The sequence below is a fragment of the Delphinapterus leucas genome, chromosome 6 (genome assembly GCF_059928025.1).
Source record: "Delphinapterus leucas isolate spDelLeu-1000000601 "Yukka" chromosome 6, BTC_Dleu_Yukka2, whole genome shotgun sequence".
NCBI lineage: Eukaryota > Metazoa > Chordata > Mammalia > Artiodactyla > Monodontidae > Delphinapterus > Delphinapterus leucas.
The window spans coordinates 44,756,195-44,771,441 of NC_143134.1; the positions used below are offsets into that span (position 1 = coordinate 44,756,195).

At 43.6% G+C, this 15,247-nt stretch overlaps 1 protein-coding gene across 1 annotated transcript in view; it reads right to left on the reverse strand.

Annotated features, from left to right (window-relative positions):
* UBE2R2 (ubiquitin conjugating enzyme E2 R2) overlaps nt 1-7,621 on the reverse strand; it is a 60,702-nt gene extending 53,081 nt beyond the window's left edge. The window contains exon 1 of the mRNA XM_022551660.3: nt 7,258-7,621. Within this exon, the coding sequence (XP_022407368.1) occupies nt 7,258-7,434 (177 nt within the window). The 5' untranslated portion in view covers nt 7,435-7,621. The remainder of the gene's footprint in view (nt 1-7,257) is intronic.
* Between the last annotated feature and the right edge of the window lie 7,626 nt (nt 7,622-15,247).

The following is a 15,247-nucleotide window of genomic DNA, read 5'->3' on the forward strand; positions in this document are numbered from 1 at the left end:
AGTATAATGCTCATCCAAATTATTACATGTATCAATAGTTCCAAAAGTAAATAAAGATGCTGTCAACAGAGATAAGGAACACCAGGGCTTCCCTGGTGGCACAGTGGTTGAGAATCTGCCTGCCAATGCAGGGGACACGGGTTTGAGCCTTGGTCTCGGAAGATCCCACATGCCGCGGAGCAACTAGGCCCGTAAGCCACAACTACTGAGCCTGCACGTCTGGAGCTTGTGCTCCGCAACAAGAGAGGCCGCCATAGTGAGAGGCCCGCGCACCGCGATGAAGAGTGGCCCCTGCTCGCCGCAACTAGAGAAAAGCCCTCGCACAGAAACGAAGACCCAACACAGCCAAAATAAATAAATAAATAAATAGCGTTCCCTTTAAAAAAAAAAAGGAATACCAGTTAACAGACTCAACTGAAAGAACAACAAAGTAAGTTTTAATCTTACACTGATCAAGTTTCCTATGGTGCTTAAATATACTTGGAAAAGTATTAAGACTATTATTTTAAAAGCATAAATGTCCATTGACAGATGAATGGATAAAGATGTGGCACATATATACAACAGAATATTACTCAGCCATAAAAAGAAACGAAATTGAGTTATCTGTAGTGAGGTGGATGGACCTAGAGTCTGTCATACAGAGTGAAGTAAGTCAGAAAGAGAAAAACAAATACCGTATGCTAACGCATATATATGGAATCTAAAAAGAAAAAAAAATGGTACTGATGAACCTAGTTTCAGGGCAGGAATAAAGAGGTAGACACGGAGAATGGACTTGAGGACATGGGGTGGGAGGGCGAAGCTGGGGCAAAGGGAGAGTAGCATCGACATATATATACTACAGAATGTAAAATAGTTGGCTGGTGGGAAGCAGCAGCATAGCACAGGGAGATCGACTTGGTGCTTTGCGATGACCTAGAGGGGTGGGATAGGGAGGATGGCAGGGAGGCTCAAGAGGGAGGGGATATGGTAACACGGTGTATGCATATGGCTGATTCGCTTTGTTGTGCAACAGGAACTAACACAGTATTGTGAAACAATTATATACTCCAATAAAGATCTATTTAAAAAAAAAGCATAAACCAATATTGTGTTAAGAAATTTAACTCCTGCTATGATCTCCCACCATCACTTCAGAGGTGTTTTATCATCATTTCTAACCTCAAGATTAGTTTTTTTAGACATATTTCTCAACTCTAGCACCATCCCACTCTCCCCTTAAAGTAATGAGAAAGTTGCTATTAAAGGAATCAATTTGCCAATAAAAAAAAATCCTTCTGCAATATGATTTGTTACTCTCTAATCCAAGTAGTCCAAGAACAACAACAAATCCAATTTTTCCAGTGAATTTAACAGTTATAAGCTGAAGTCATAACAATCTCTCCCCATAAATTGAAGGGAATTACCTTGTGACCTTTAAACTTATAAAATTTAAAATAAAAATAGTTCCTTTTCAAATGCTCCATAAAGTTTCTTTTCCTTTTTGTTTTTTGAACCACACCGTGCAGCATATGGGATCTTAGTCACCTGACTAGGGATCGAACCTGTGCCCCCTGCAGTGGAAGCACAGAGTCTTAACCACTGGACCACCAGGGAAGTCTCATCCATAAATTTTATTTTCTTAAAGCTCCACTTTTATACCTTCAAACAACATCCTGAGAGATAAAAGATCTCACCAAGAGAATAACACAGGCTTTAGAGTCAAGCAGTCTGGTAGTCCAGCTTGGTATTACAACTTTCTAGCTGAGGACCCTGAGCAAGTTAAACAAACTCTATGATTGTTTCTATATATATATATATATATATATTATATATATAAAATAGCAGCCACACCTCACAGGAGGATTATATGAGATATTCTTTTTAAAGTATTTGGCACACAGTAAGCACTCAATAAATGTTAGCTACTAATATCTATATTACTGTAATAAGGATAGTAGCGTGTATCTGCAATTAGATATGACCTTCAGAGTTTTAGCATGTTCTAAGTGCTCATTCTACTTACTTTACCAATAGGTTTACAACAGAAATTTAATTTATTGGATTGTAACAAAAACATTTTTATATTTGTTATTAAAACAAATCAAGTAAAGGTGCTTAAAGTGGATATTCATTTTCTATCTTAAATACATATTCCCAAATCTGAATATTCCAATTCTCATATGGAAGAATATTTATGTAAAATCAAACCTTGGCAATCCAAACTAAAATTATCTCTTCAATTTAGTATCTATCTATCATTCCATTCACTTCAGAATCAATTAGTTTAAAGAAACATAAGCATACAACTCTGAATAACAATTTCTCGCTGAATAAAGCTAAAATGAATTAATTCTGTGTTGACAAAACACTTTCAAAGAGGCTCAGCTCAGTCTTATTTGGATATCTATGTAGCTGTACACGAAACAGTCCAAAAGAATTTCAGGAACATAAAAGAATTAAAACTTTTAAATAGGACCTTTCAGCAAGATGGAGTTCTATAGTCGTAAACCCTGAATTTGTAACTCTTCCTGTTATTTTCCCATAACTAGATTAGCAGAAGTAGGCCAATTTCTTAGGTGATCTCCTTTATTTCACCTGTCTCCAACAGATTCTTCTGGAACCTTAGACTAGGACCACTAATACTAAGTTGCAAAGATGGAACAGAACATTTCATCATGACAAACGGTGGTTATGTTGACCAATGCGCTAACTGGCCTTAAAACTCTGATTTTAATTACCATTACAATTCTGTCAGTAACACCTACACCTCACATTTCTGTATTTCAAAGTCTGCACAAAGATTTTTATGAAGATCATTCATAAAAGCTCTGTTATCAATGTCCGAATTCTTTTCCTTACTATCTAAAAGGTAGTAACACTTCCTACAGTGCTTGCCTTTGATGTGTGTTCGATAAATATTGTTTACGAACACAAACCTCTGAAAAAGGGGAATCAATAAGCAGCAAAAAGTACTGAGGACACAAATCCTTGGTTCAAAAAGAAATAATCCTTATTTTATCAAATTTAAGACACTGATGCTGGCATTTAAAAAAATTTTATCAGAAGATTTCAATGGAAGGGTCTCTTACACCTAGGTCACTAGTGTCAGCTGGCTGATGGCAATTCTAAGACTTCATGGACTCATTCCAAATTTGAGAAGTGAAACTAGAAAAATATGCATCTTGGAATCAACTTAATACAGTAAAAGCATACTCTATGAAATACTGAGGCGTTATATTTGCCAGAGGTGGGGGCTGGGGATAGGGGACTAAAATTGCATTTAGTGCCCCAAACCATTGGACATTAACCACGTTTCCATTTACAATGTTGCTTTAGTTCACCCAGCACTCAAGACAAGTTCAGCTTCCAGAAAAGGTAACAGCTAAAAGCCCTAAGAGGTGTTCTTAAAGAAACTGAGGAAAAACTTAAAACTAAGAAAATTTTAACTGACTGATTCATCACAAAATTGTTTTCTAAAAAAATAGCAATACTTTTATAATGTCAAAGGTGTTTGTTTAATTTTGTTTTTAAAGTTGCCAATCCAATCCCTTAAAACAGAGATTCTTTTTTGTTGTTGTTTTTTAAAATTATTTATTTATTTATTTGGCTGTGTCGGGTCTTAGTTCCCAGGCCCTTGTCCCCTGCATTGGAAGGCGGAATCTTAACCACTGGACCACCAGGGAAGTCCCAAAAGAGGGATTCTTAACAGGTCAGTTAACCATCTGAAAATGCATACAAACTACTTTCTGTGTCCTCATTGTCTTTTGAAGAAAATTTATCAAGTTCTCAAAAGGATCCCTACACCAAAAAGACTAACAGTTGCTTAGAAAAACTGTTTCAACTGTATGTTAAGAATTTTAAAGTCATAAAATAGAATGTGCTATATATAATCTGAAGACCATTGCCAGGCACAGAGGTTAAGTTTGGTAGTTTGGTGTGTTTTTTGTTTTTTTTTTTTTGGGGGGGGTGGCATGCAAAGAATACATTCATTTACTCTAGAACAAATGAAAATAATGCATGTCCTTTACTTTAAAAAACAACTATTGAAGAATTTCTTTAATATAAAACAAAGCGGTAAGTCTGATGAAGAAGATCCTATTAAGGAAAACTTTGAGTATATCACAAATACTTCCTAAATTTTATTAGTTGGGAGTTATCCAAAAAAGAAACACGCCTATATTTCATCTCCTTACATTACTGAATAAAACCAAAACTACAAAAACTGCAATACTTTAAACATTCTGCATCACTTAAACTTTAACGTTATTCATATCATGAAAGAGTCACTCTCACTTTCTGGTATCTAGACTCACTGCTATTGTGCATTTAGATAAATAATGCAGGAGTTCCAAGGAGGTTCTATACTAAAGCAGCCACACTAAGTTATGATCATTATCAGGACTTACTTGAAAAGACAGTTCTTTTTAAAGGAACGGAGGTGAACGTGTTAAAAGTCATCACTAACTGCTCACTTGATCGACAAGTTATTCTTCCAGTAACATAGTAAAATTCCAACTTGCTCCACATTAGCAAAATTAAGTTCAGACGTGTTCTGGGTGTTCTAAGTCATCTCCTACTTTATGTTCTATAATGGTTGACCCCAGAGGAAAAATTCGAAGCAGCAAAGAAATTCACTGGGTGAATAATGAGATCAAGAAATTAGACAAAAAGATAGTGAAGCCAAAGAAGAGTTTATAACATGCAGAAAATCAGACACAAGAAACTACCTTTGCCCATCATATATCTAGATTCCCCCCGCCCACCCAAGTTAAGAATCATACAGATTCAAGATATTTAAAAAAGAAAAATAGGATGAAAAAACAAATTTGTGAAATACAGGTTTCACAAATCTCTACTACAACAGATGCCACAGTTAAAACAGACTGGAACCAACTATTTCATGATGAAAAACATCAGTTAGAAGCCTATTAATATGTAAAAGGTAAAGGAGTTACGTTATGAAAAATTTAAAGAATGACTGGCAGCCCACTGCCTTCGGAAACTATAATGCAAAATAGAAAAAAGAGTTTAACTTGAAAATATTGATAAATTATATTAAATGTTCAAGGACCCCCATTTGATAAGGGAGAACAGTAGTACAGAAAGGTCTGTGCCAACTTTTAACTGCAGCTGTAGTGAAACACACTAAAAGCCTTGTTTCACAAAAGCAGTGAAATAAAAAACAATGGTTTTAAACTTATCACCAGTGTCAACTGCTCATGACCATAAATTTGCCTTTTTCCAATGAAGAACTTTGGTATAAAAAGCCAAAGTCCTTTGCCAAAAGCAGAAGAAACAAAACTGACCAAAATTCTTACACAAGACTAAAACATTAAACCTGTTTAAGAATTTTCATATATTTTTTTTACATGTCACAATTAAAGGTAAAAAAAAGATTAAGATATCTAACACATACAACAAAATTGGAGATCAAACCATTCTTTTTAAATAAGACTGAAATTAAAAAGCAGTTAGTTTAAATCAGTGTATACTACAGGGAATCCTCCTTCCAAACTACCTATTCCAAACTGAGAGGGTTCACCACACTCCCTTCCCAATTACTTAAGCAAAAATATTACAATTTTTAACCCATTATTTCCTTCCATGTACAGTTTGTTGTTGTTTTGTTGTTTTAACAAACTGCATAGGAGTAAGATCATTCTAGCTAGTATCCATTTATCTTGACTACTGATTGTCCCAAACAATGATACTTTTTGGAAATTAAACTTCATTCCACTAAAGTTAGCCAGTAGATTTTGCAAGTATCTGCATCTGAGTACAGCGTATGGTGACCACAAAACATGAAGCATACAGTTGATATACACGATATTCTAAACACTGAATACATGTTTTTAACTAGGTATTCAGTGACTATCAGAGACATGAATATTAAACATTCCCATATCAATTCCTGACATTTTCTACAAAATAGACCCAATTTCAAGCCTGAAACTGAGGCTTCTACCTTTAGAGGAGTAGAAACTAAAGTAATTGGGTACTCCTTAAAAATACACGTAACTACATGACTAAGATACTCATTTAAAACTTTTGCCAAGATAGCCCCTCCCTTCGAAACAAACCAAGACTGACTCACAGCCCTATTTTACTTAATTTTGGAAACAAAAAATTAAATTAAATGAATTCCTAAGCACTCTTTTCCTCTCTCTGTTCCCCCACCATTTAAAGCATTCGACCTTCAACCTGTGATTTGCCCTTTAAAAAATGGTAAAATAAAAATAAAAACAAAAACAAAAACCCCTCAGTATCTCCAAGTTATCTGTCTTGGAATAAAGAAACTACTGGATTCAGGAATGATAATAACCACTGTTCTAACATCCTGGAAAACAACAGAAACAATGTCTATGGTCGTTAAGGAGCGGTCCTACTCTGTGAAACCATCCCACCTCAGATGATACTTTTCATCCGTAAGACCACCCCCCCCATTTGCTAGAGTTAACCATCTGAGCGAAAGGTTTCAATTTTGTGTCCCTAAAGTGGGAAACTCTCTCTCTACATAACATGTACCGCCCTCTGTGGATATTTCTACATGGGAGGCGGTGGGTGAGGGGAGCGGGGGCAGTAAAGTTGGTGGCAGGGTGAGGACAAAGGGCATTTTGAAACACCACTGAAGTAAATACAAAACGAGAACAGAAAGGGGGCCAAATTACAGTTCCCTCAAGTGGCTAATGGCAAGAAAATGCAGGCACCCTTGTTTAGCACCCCTAGGGTTCCTATTCTCCATTAACGCCCGCTGGAATGCGAAGCTGGAACCACCAGTATGCAAGAAGCCCATCAAACCCCCCAAATGTCAGGCCACTAGGCAGCCTCCGGAATGACAGGCCGGTACCCCTCCCCCACCCCACCCCAAAAAAGGTCCAATCCCATAAGTGCAGGTCACTCTGCCCTCTGGGGTAGTTCCAGCCGGCGCAGAGATGGGAAGACGAGAGGGGAAAGCCAGACCACCTCTCTTTCCGTACACCCTCGGCTGGGGAAACAAAACAAAGACTGCCCTCCTCCTCCGGTAGCCACTACCCTAGCCAAAGAGGCTTTCCTATTTCCCGGTGCAGTCTGGCCTCCCGCCCCCGCCCCCATGACAAAGAAAAGGCACTTGGTGAGCGAGCGAGGCCTTCCTGCCTCCACCGATGGGGGGAGGGAGCTGCCGAGGTGAGGAGCCCCCTCCGCTCACCCGCGCTCCCACTCTCGGCCGGGAAAACTACCGAAAGCGGCAGCCTCCACCTGGGGAAGGCTGGTCTGAGATGGGGTCGGGGGTACCTTGAAGTAGCCGCCTTCGTAGAGGGTGTTAGGGGGTCCGAAGATGGCAACCTCCCAGTTGTAGAGGTCGGATTCATCCACCAGGGTGATCCGGAAGCCCTCCACCGGCTCCTCCTGAAGGGATTTCAGCTCGAGCATCAGGGCCTTCTGCGAACTGGTCATCTGCTGCTGGGCCATCGCGGCGACGGCGGCGCCGGGCCGGGGCCCCAGTCCTCACGCACCGGCCGGGCCGGACCAGGCCCCTCCCCTCCGCTCCGCTCGCCCTCGGGCGGCCCGCACCGGGCCCCTGTCTTCACACGCCCGGCGGCCCGGACCAGGCCCCAGACGGCCCGTGGGCCGGCCCGGTTCCTCCTCACACACGACGCGGGCCGGGCCGGGCCCTTCTCCTCACACTCGGGCCGGGTGGGGGAAAGGTGGAGAGAGTTAGAGAAATTCGCTCCGGGTCCCGGGCCTCCCCCCCCCGGAGGGGGCCTCAACTTGGCGGGGGGGGGGGAGAGGAGGTGGAAGCGGAGGAAGGCGGCGGAGGGCCGGCGATGGTGAGCGGACGGGGCCGAGCCGGCCCGGGAGCGCCGCGCTCGCTCGCCCTCTCGTTTCCTCCGGGGCCGCCGGGGCCGAAGGGCGCGCGGGGCCGAAGGGCGGGGGGGGGGGGGGGAGCGCGGCACGCGGGGGTCTCGCGGCGGCGGCGGCGGCTGCGCGGGGGGAGGGGCGACGGCGGAGGAGGAGGAGAAGAGCAAGAGCGCCTCGCGCCGCGGGAGCGACGGAGCCGAGAAGAAGGAGGGAGGGAGAGTGGGAGGAGGGGCGCACGTCGGGAGGGAGGGCGGCTCTCGGCGGCGGGCGGCCCGACGCGACGCGCGTGCGCGCGCCCCTCCCTCCCCCGCCCTCCTCTCCCTCCCCCGCCCTCCTCTCCCTCCTCCTCCTCCTCCTCCTCCTCCTCCCACTCCTCCCACTTCCCTGCCTCCTCTCCACCGCCCCACGCAGTGGCGGCGCTTTGTGACGCCTGGCGAGTGTCCCCCGCCCTTAAAGGGCCAAGCGGCAGTGGGGGTCGAGGGTGGCCGCAGGGCATGCCCTTGGCCCCAAAATGACGGCTGTGCGGCTTGACGCCGCGGTTCCAAACGCGCGCCCCGGAAGGGACCTCTGTCCTAGAGCTGTCATCGCCCTCCTCCCCACTACTTGTATCCACTGGCCTCCCGCAGTCATCCTACGAGCCCCAGATCCTCTGCAGGCCTAACCCCCCGCCCCCCGCGCTATAACACACAGTCCGTCGTCCCCGCACTCAGTAGGTGCTTGACAAGGATGTGCTGGCAATATGGGTTTTGTCGGTGGAAACAAGCTTCCTGACATCTCTTCTGCAGGTCCAGTCCTCATGCCATTGTGTCCTTGGAGAGCAGTGTGTCACCAACTTAGGGGGCTGGGGGGCAGTTTCCCATCCGAGAAATGGGGAAGGCAGATAGGTCAGTTTCTACTTCCCTTCTTAACTACAAAGAGGAAGTTGTGGGAAATGAGAGAAATAATAATACAGACTGAACCTGGGTTCTTGGCCCTTTTCTGTGTGATTTGGGGCAAATGCTCTAGCTATCCCCCAGTTTACCCATTTGTCAAATGGCGTATTTAGTTGAACTTTGACCCCCTACAGATCTTTTCCGGCTTGAAAGTCCAACTTAGAACTGGGGGACTTTTAAGATAATCCTGGCAGAAGTGAGATGTAGAGGTCTTCAATCCCCATGATTTAGAATACCCCTTTCTCTTTGGAAGGCATGTCCTATGATAACTCCATGAACGTTTCCTAGAAAAGCCAGGATACTGTGAGAGTTCCGTACACTTAGAATTTGGGGATCAGAAAGATCCTTGGTACCAACCCCTGCTCCACCATTTACATTATAAGACCTTTTTCATCAGCTTCTGTAAAAGAGGGTTAATTATGCCTAATAAATAAACAATTGAAATATTTAAATGAGATCATCCATGTACAGAGTTTATCACTGGCATATGGTAAATGATCCATAAATAGGAAATTTTATTTTTAAAAAAATTTAAGGCAGGGCTTCCCTGGTGGCGCAGTGGTTGAGAGTCCGCCTGCCGATGCAGGGGACACGGGTTCGTGCCCCGGTCCGGGAAGATCCCACATGCCGCGGAGTGGCTGGGCCCGTGAGCCATGGTCGCTGAGCCTGCGCGTCCGGAGCCTGTGCTCCGCAACGGGAGAGGCCACAACAGTGAGAGGCCCGCGTACCGCAAGAAAAAAAAAAAAAATTTATGGCAAAGTTATTTTCTGGATACCACCCCCTCCATTTTTTAAATAGACTTTTTTTTTAAACAGTTTTAGATTTACAGAAAAATGAAGAAGATAGTACAGATAGTTCCCATATACCTGGTACCCAATTTCCCCTATTATTAACATCTTACATTAGTGTAGTACATTTATTACAATTAATGAACCAATATTGATATATCATTTTTTAAATAAATTTATTTATTTTTGGCTGCATTGGGTCTTCGTTGCTGCACGAGGGCTTCTCCCTAGTTGCGGCGAGCGGGGGCTACTCTTCATTGCAGTGCACGGGCTTCTCATTGCAGTGGCTTCTCTTGTTGCAGAGCATGGGCTCTAGGTGCACGGGTTTCAGTAGTTGTGGCACACGGGCTCAGTAGTTGTGGCTTGCGGGCTCTAGAGCTCAGGCTCAGTAGTTGTGGCACACGGGCTTAGCTGGTCCGTGGCATGTGGGATCTTCCCAGACCAGGGCTCGAACACGTGTCCCCTGCATTGGCAGGTGGATTCTTAACCACTGTGCCACCAGGGAAGCCCTGATATATTATTATTGACTAAAGTCTTTACTCACATTTCCTTAGTTCTTACCTAAAGTCGCTTTTCTATTCCAGGATCCTATCCTAGATGCCATATTTAGTTTTCATGTTTTATTAGATTCCTCTTGACTGTGACAGTTTCTCAGACTTTCCTTGTTTTTGATGACCTTAAAAGTTTTGAAGAGTACTAGTCAAGGATACTGTAGAATGTCCCTCAGTTAGAATTTGTGATGTTTTTCTCATGATTAAACTGGAGTTCTGGGGTTTTGAAGGGGAGATCACAGGAGTAAAATGATATTTTCATCACATCATATCAAGAGCACATAATATCAACACGACGTAGTGTTGATATTGACCTCAGTCACCTGGCTGACAGAATATGTCAGCCACTTTTCTCCACTGTAAAGTTACTCCTTTTACCTCCTTTCTATACTGTACTCTTTAGAAGGAAGTCACTCTGCACAATCCACAATGAGAGAGCCCCTTCATTTTGTTGTTGTTGTTATTTTTTCTCATAGATGAGGCCTCAGTATTTTAAAGAATCATTCCTTAGCCTCCCAACTCTATTCCCTCAGTTTTGAGACTAAACTCCACTGGAATTAGAGCGTATTTTAGTCAATTCAGCCCCTCCTCCCCAAAGGATGGTGTTTGACTGGTTCTGACTTCCCCTCCTCCACCATTCAATTTAGGGAGATTGCTGACCTGGAAACGTGGGAGATGATGTTGACACTTTTAATAGCAAGGCTGTGAGTAGACAAATAGGCAGAAAGTTCATCTTCAAAGCATTTCACCCACATAGACTCATCATAGCCCCACCCTGACCCAGAAGATGGCAGATCCCTAGCCTAAGTCACTGGAACATACACCTGGCACCCAGACCAGAAGCCTGTCTCTGGACTCAGATCAACTCACAAACTCATACTAAATATTCACAATGCCATGACCCTAAGATGGGTGACTAATAAACATATACCTATCTAGGAAGCTCACAGCCTAGTGTGTTAATGAGTTGCGTACTTAAGACTCCATACTCACATCAGAGGAACTCAAATTCCATGGAACTTGTCTCATGGCTTTTTATCTCAGCCGGTAAGACATTGTTTATTTGTAGGTTACAACTGTGTCTTATTCATCCCTGGATCCTCAGCAACCAGCACACTGTCTGACACAAAATAAACACTAAGTAATTGTTCTCATGGGCTCACAGCCAAGGGCAGGAAGATAATCAGTAACAACAACAAATCACAAATTGAACCCCACCCTCCACCCCTCCCCCCATGTCTAATAGGGTCTCTCAGACACATGCTCAAGATTATAAATTCCAGAAGGACAACAGATCTTTCTCATAACCATATACTATATACTATACACTATAATGTTTGGTGCATAGTGGGTACTTACAACACAAAGAATGAATGGCAGAGATAGCTTCCTAGAGCTTTCTTATAGTTTCACGACAGGTAGAGATTGACTTGACTGACTGGTGCCCTCTGGTGGCAAAGAAAACAGGACCTTCACCCCCTAATCTGTATGGCATCACCTAGTATTCTCCAACCAGGGCTCCTATAAAGAATCTATTACCTTTCTTCCAAAAAGAAAAGATGTGGAAATCTTGGTGAAATAACTGAGAGGGAGGGTTATTTGCTTTGTAAAGGTTAATTCTGACCTTATAGAATGACTTTTTTTTTGGCCATGCTGCTCGGCTTGCGGGATCTCAGTTCCCCAACCGAGATTGAACCCGGGCCATGCAGTAAAAGCCCAGAATTCTAACCACTAGGGCACCAGGGAACTCCCTAGAATGACTTTTTTAAAAGAGTCCACCATTTTTGTTTTTCTTTTTCATTCTGCATATGTTAATACATGTAAGTTTTGCATAGTGCTCTTAAGGAGCCCCAGTCTTCCTTTGATAACAACAGCTAACATTTGTTATGCATCAGTATGTGACAGGCTCTGCACATGCAGTAAACCTCATTTAATTCTCACAAAAATCCTCGACATGGTCATTACTAGAATATCTAAATCTTAGGGAGGTTAAGAAAGTTACTCAAGGTCACCCAGTGAGTGAATGGCAGAACCTGAAGTTGAACCTTGGCCATCCCACTTTAGTGTGACTGCTTTTAACCACCATGCTGTAATGTTCCTAGTCTAATGCGCCCACAGCAATCTGTACATATCATATCACCCCCGTGCTCTACTGCAACTATTTGTTTACATTTTTCTCCCAGCCTGTGAGTTGCTCTTAAGAAAGAGCCATTCGGGCTTCCCTGGTGGCGCAGTGGTTGAGAGTCCGCCTGCCGATGCAGGGGACACCCGGTCCGGGAAGATCCCACATGCCGCGGAGCGGCTGGGCCTGTGAGCCATGGCCACTGAGTCTGCACGTCCGGAAACTGTGCTCCGCAATGGGAGAGGCCACAACAGTGAGAGGCCCGCGTACCGCAAAAAAAAAAAAGAGCCATTCATTCATTCAACAAATATTTATTGAGGGCCTGCTACATGACAGGCCCTGTGCTAAATGCCAAGGATACAGTAGTGAATGAGACACAAATGACTGGGTCCTGCCCTCATGGAGCTGACATTCTAGTGATTGAAACAGACAAAAACAAGAAATTAGTAGACAAATAACACTGCAAGTTTTGGTGAGTACTAATGAAGGTGATTGGGGGGGCCAAGATGGAAACTGTTGGGGTGGATGCAATTTTAAATGGAGGCAGGGGCTTCCCTGGTGGTGCAGTGGTTGAGAGTCCGCCTGCCGAGGCAGGGGACATGGGTTTGTGCCCTGGTCCGGGAAGATCCCACATGCCGCGGAGTGGCTGGGCCCGTGAGCCGTGGCCACAGAGCCTGCACGTCTGGAGCCTGTGCTCCGCAACGGGAGAGGCCACAACAGTGAGAGGCCTGCGTACCGCAAAAAAATAAAAAATAAAAAATTAAATAATTAAATAAATAAATGGAGGCAGGGTCAGAAGAAGCCTCGCTGAGGTTACTTTTAAATGTAAGAGCAGGGACTAGCCTGTGAAATGTGAAGGCAAGAGCATTATTCCAGATTTCTGGCTTGTGATCATCATGTCTTATTTATCTTTATCCTTGACACAGCACAGGGCTGACATTTCTTAAGTATCATCCAGTGTGGAATGAATGGTTGACCAATCTCTGGCCCCTTTGGTCTTCCTCCGACTTCCACAGTGGTGCTTTCTCCTCTCAATCAATTCAAAGTCAAATCATGCTTCAAGACTTAGCACCAGCCCCATCTCCTCCAGGAAACCTTCCTTAAAAATCAAAATACTCTTCAGGTATAAAGAAGGAAATCCTACCATTTGTGACATTTAAAGCCCCACTGATGAGTTTTTAAAAGGAGAGTGGCATGATAGGATTTTAGTTGCAGAATACTCATTCTGATAACCGTGTGGAATGGATTGAAGAAGGACAAGACCACTTTTGTGAAAATTCCTTTAAAAGCCATTGCATAAAATATCCTATGCTATTAGAAGTTGGGATAGTGGTTACTGTTGGGGGGCAGTGACTAGACGGCAGAATGAAGGGAGATTGGCAAGGTGCAGGAAATGTTCTGCTTTTTTTTTTTCTTTTCTGGAAGCTGATTACATGTGTATGTTTGGTTTGTGAATATCCAAGCTGTATCCTTCAGATATGTGAATTTTTCTATATGTGTATCGTACTTCAGTAAAAAAGATTAAAAGAAAAAGTTATTAAATGAAACTGTCCTATATTCCTCAAAACTATTGTCAAAAAAACAACAACAGGGCTTCCCTGGTGGCGCAGTGGTTGAGAGTCTGCCTGCCAATGCAGGGGATGCGGGTTCGTGCCCCGGTCCGGGAAGATGCCACATGCCGCGGAGCGGCTGGGCCCATGAGCCATGAGCCTGCGCGTCCAGAGCCTGTGCTCCGCAACGGGAGAGGCCACAACAGTGAGAGGCTCGTGTACCACCAAAAAAAAAAAAAAAAAAAACCCACAACAACAAAAAAACCTCACAAAAAACAAAAAAGGGAGAGCTAAGAAAATGTTCCAGATTAAGAGAGAGAAAAGAAACATGATGACTAAATAGATGCCTGATCTTGCACTGCAAAATAAAATGCTACTATGTAAGGTTATTGGGATAATTGCAAAATTTGACTATGGACTTTATATAATGGCATTGAATCAAGGTTAAATTTCCTGAATTTTATAATTGAATTATGACTACATAAGAGATAGTCCTTATTCTTGGTAGACACAGGCCAAAGTACTTAGGCATGGTTTTTAAGAACCATTCATTCTCAAATGGTTATGAAAAATAATAAAACATAAATACACAGGGACTTCCCCAGTGGTCCAGTAGTTAAGAATCTGCCTTCCAATCCAGGGGACGTGGGTTCGACCCCTGGTCAGGGAACTAAGATCCCACATGCCATGGGGCAACTAAGCCCACGTGCCACGCAGCTACTGAGCCCGTGTGCTCTAGAGCCTGCACGCCACAACTAGATAGCCTGCGCGCCACAAAGATCCCACATGCCGCAAGGAAGATCCCGCCTGCCACAACTAAGACCCGATGCAGCCAAATAAACAAATAAATATTAAACAAACAAATCTCAGGCTTCTAAAAAAAACCATAAAGACTTAACAAATTTGGTAAAACATCAACACTAAGTTATGATGGGTAGGTGAAGGGTATATGGGCGTTCATCATAATATTATAGCAACGCTTCAGTAGACTTGGAAAATCTAATAAACTGGAAAAAAGCTGTTATATTATTCTAGGCACAAGATGATGTGATGCGCACCAAACTCGGCAGTAAATACAGAGTACAGTGAATAAACTCAAGATATACTTTGGAAGTGGAACTGACGAGATTGGTTAATTGATAAGATGAGAAAAGAAAAGGACTCACTTGCGTTAAGTAAACAAACCCTCCCCAGAGGGCCCAATCTAGCCCCGCCCTTCCCCTTTCGACCCAAACGGAGGAAGTGAGGAAAAGGAAGCGACCGCCAAGTTACGAGCATGCTTCGGGCCTGGCGTCGCAAGGAGGCCGTAAATCGGAAAACCCTATTTGGCCCCTCCCCCATAATGGGCGGCCCCGGAGAGTGACAGAAACCAATGACAAGCGACTCGTCGGGCACTCACCCTATGGCTCTTGAACTGGGTGGAGTCCTGTGCCACGAGGCTAGCTTCCGCTCTCCGCAGCAAAGCTGCCGCTCTGGGCTG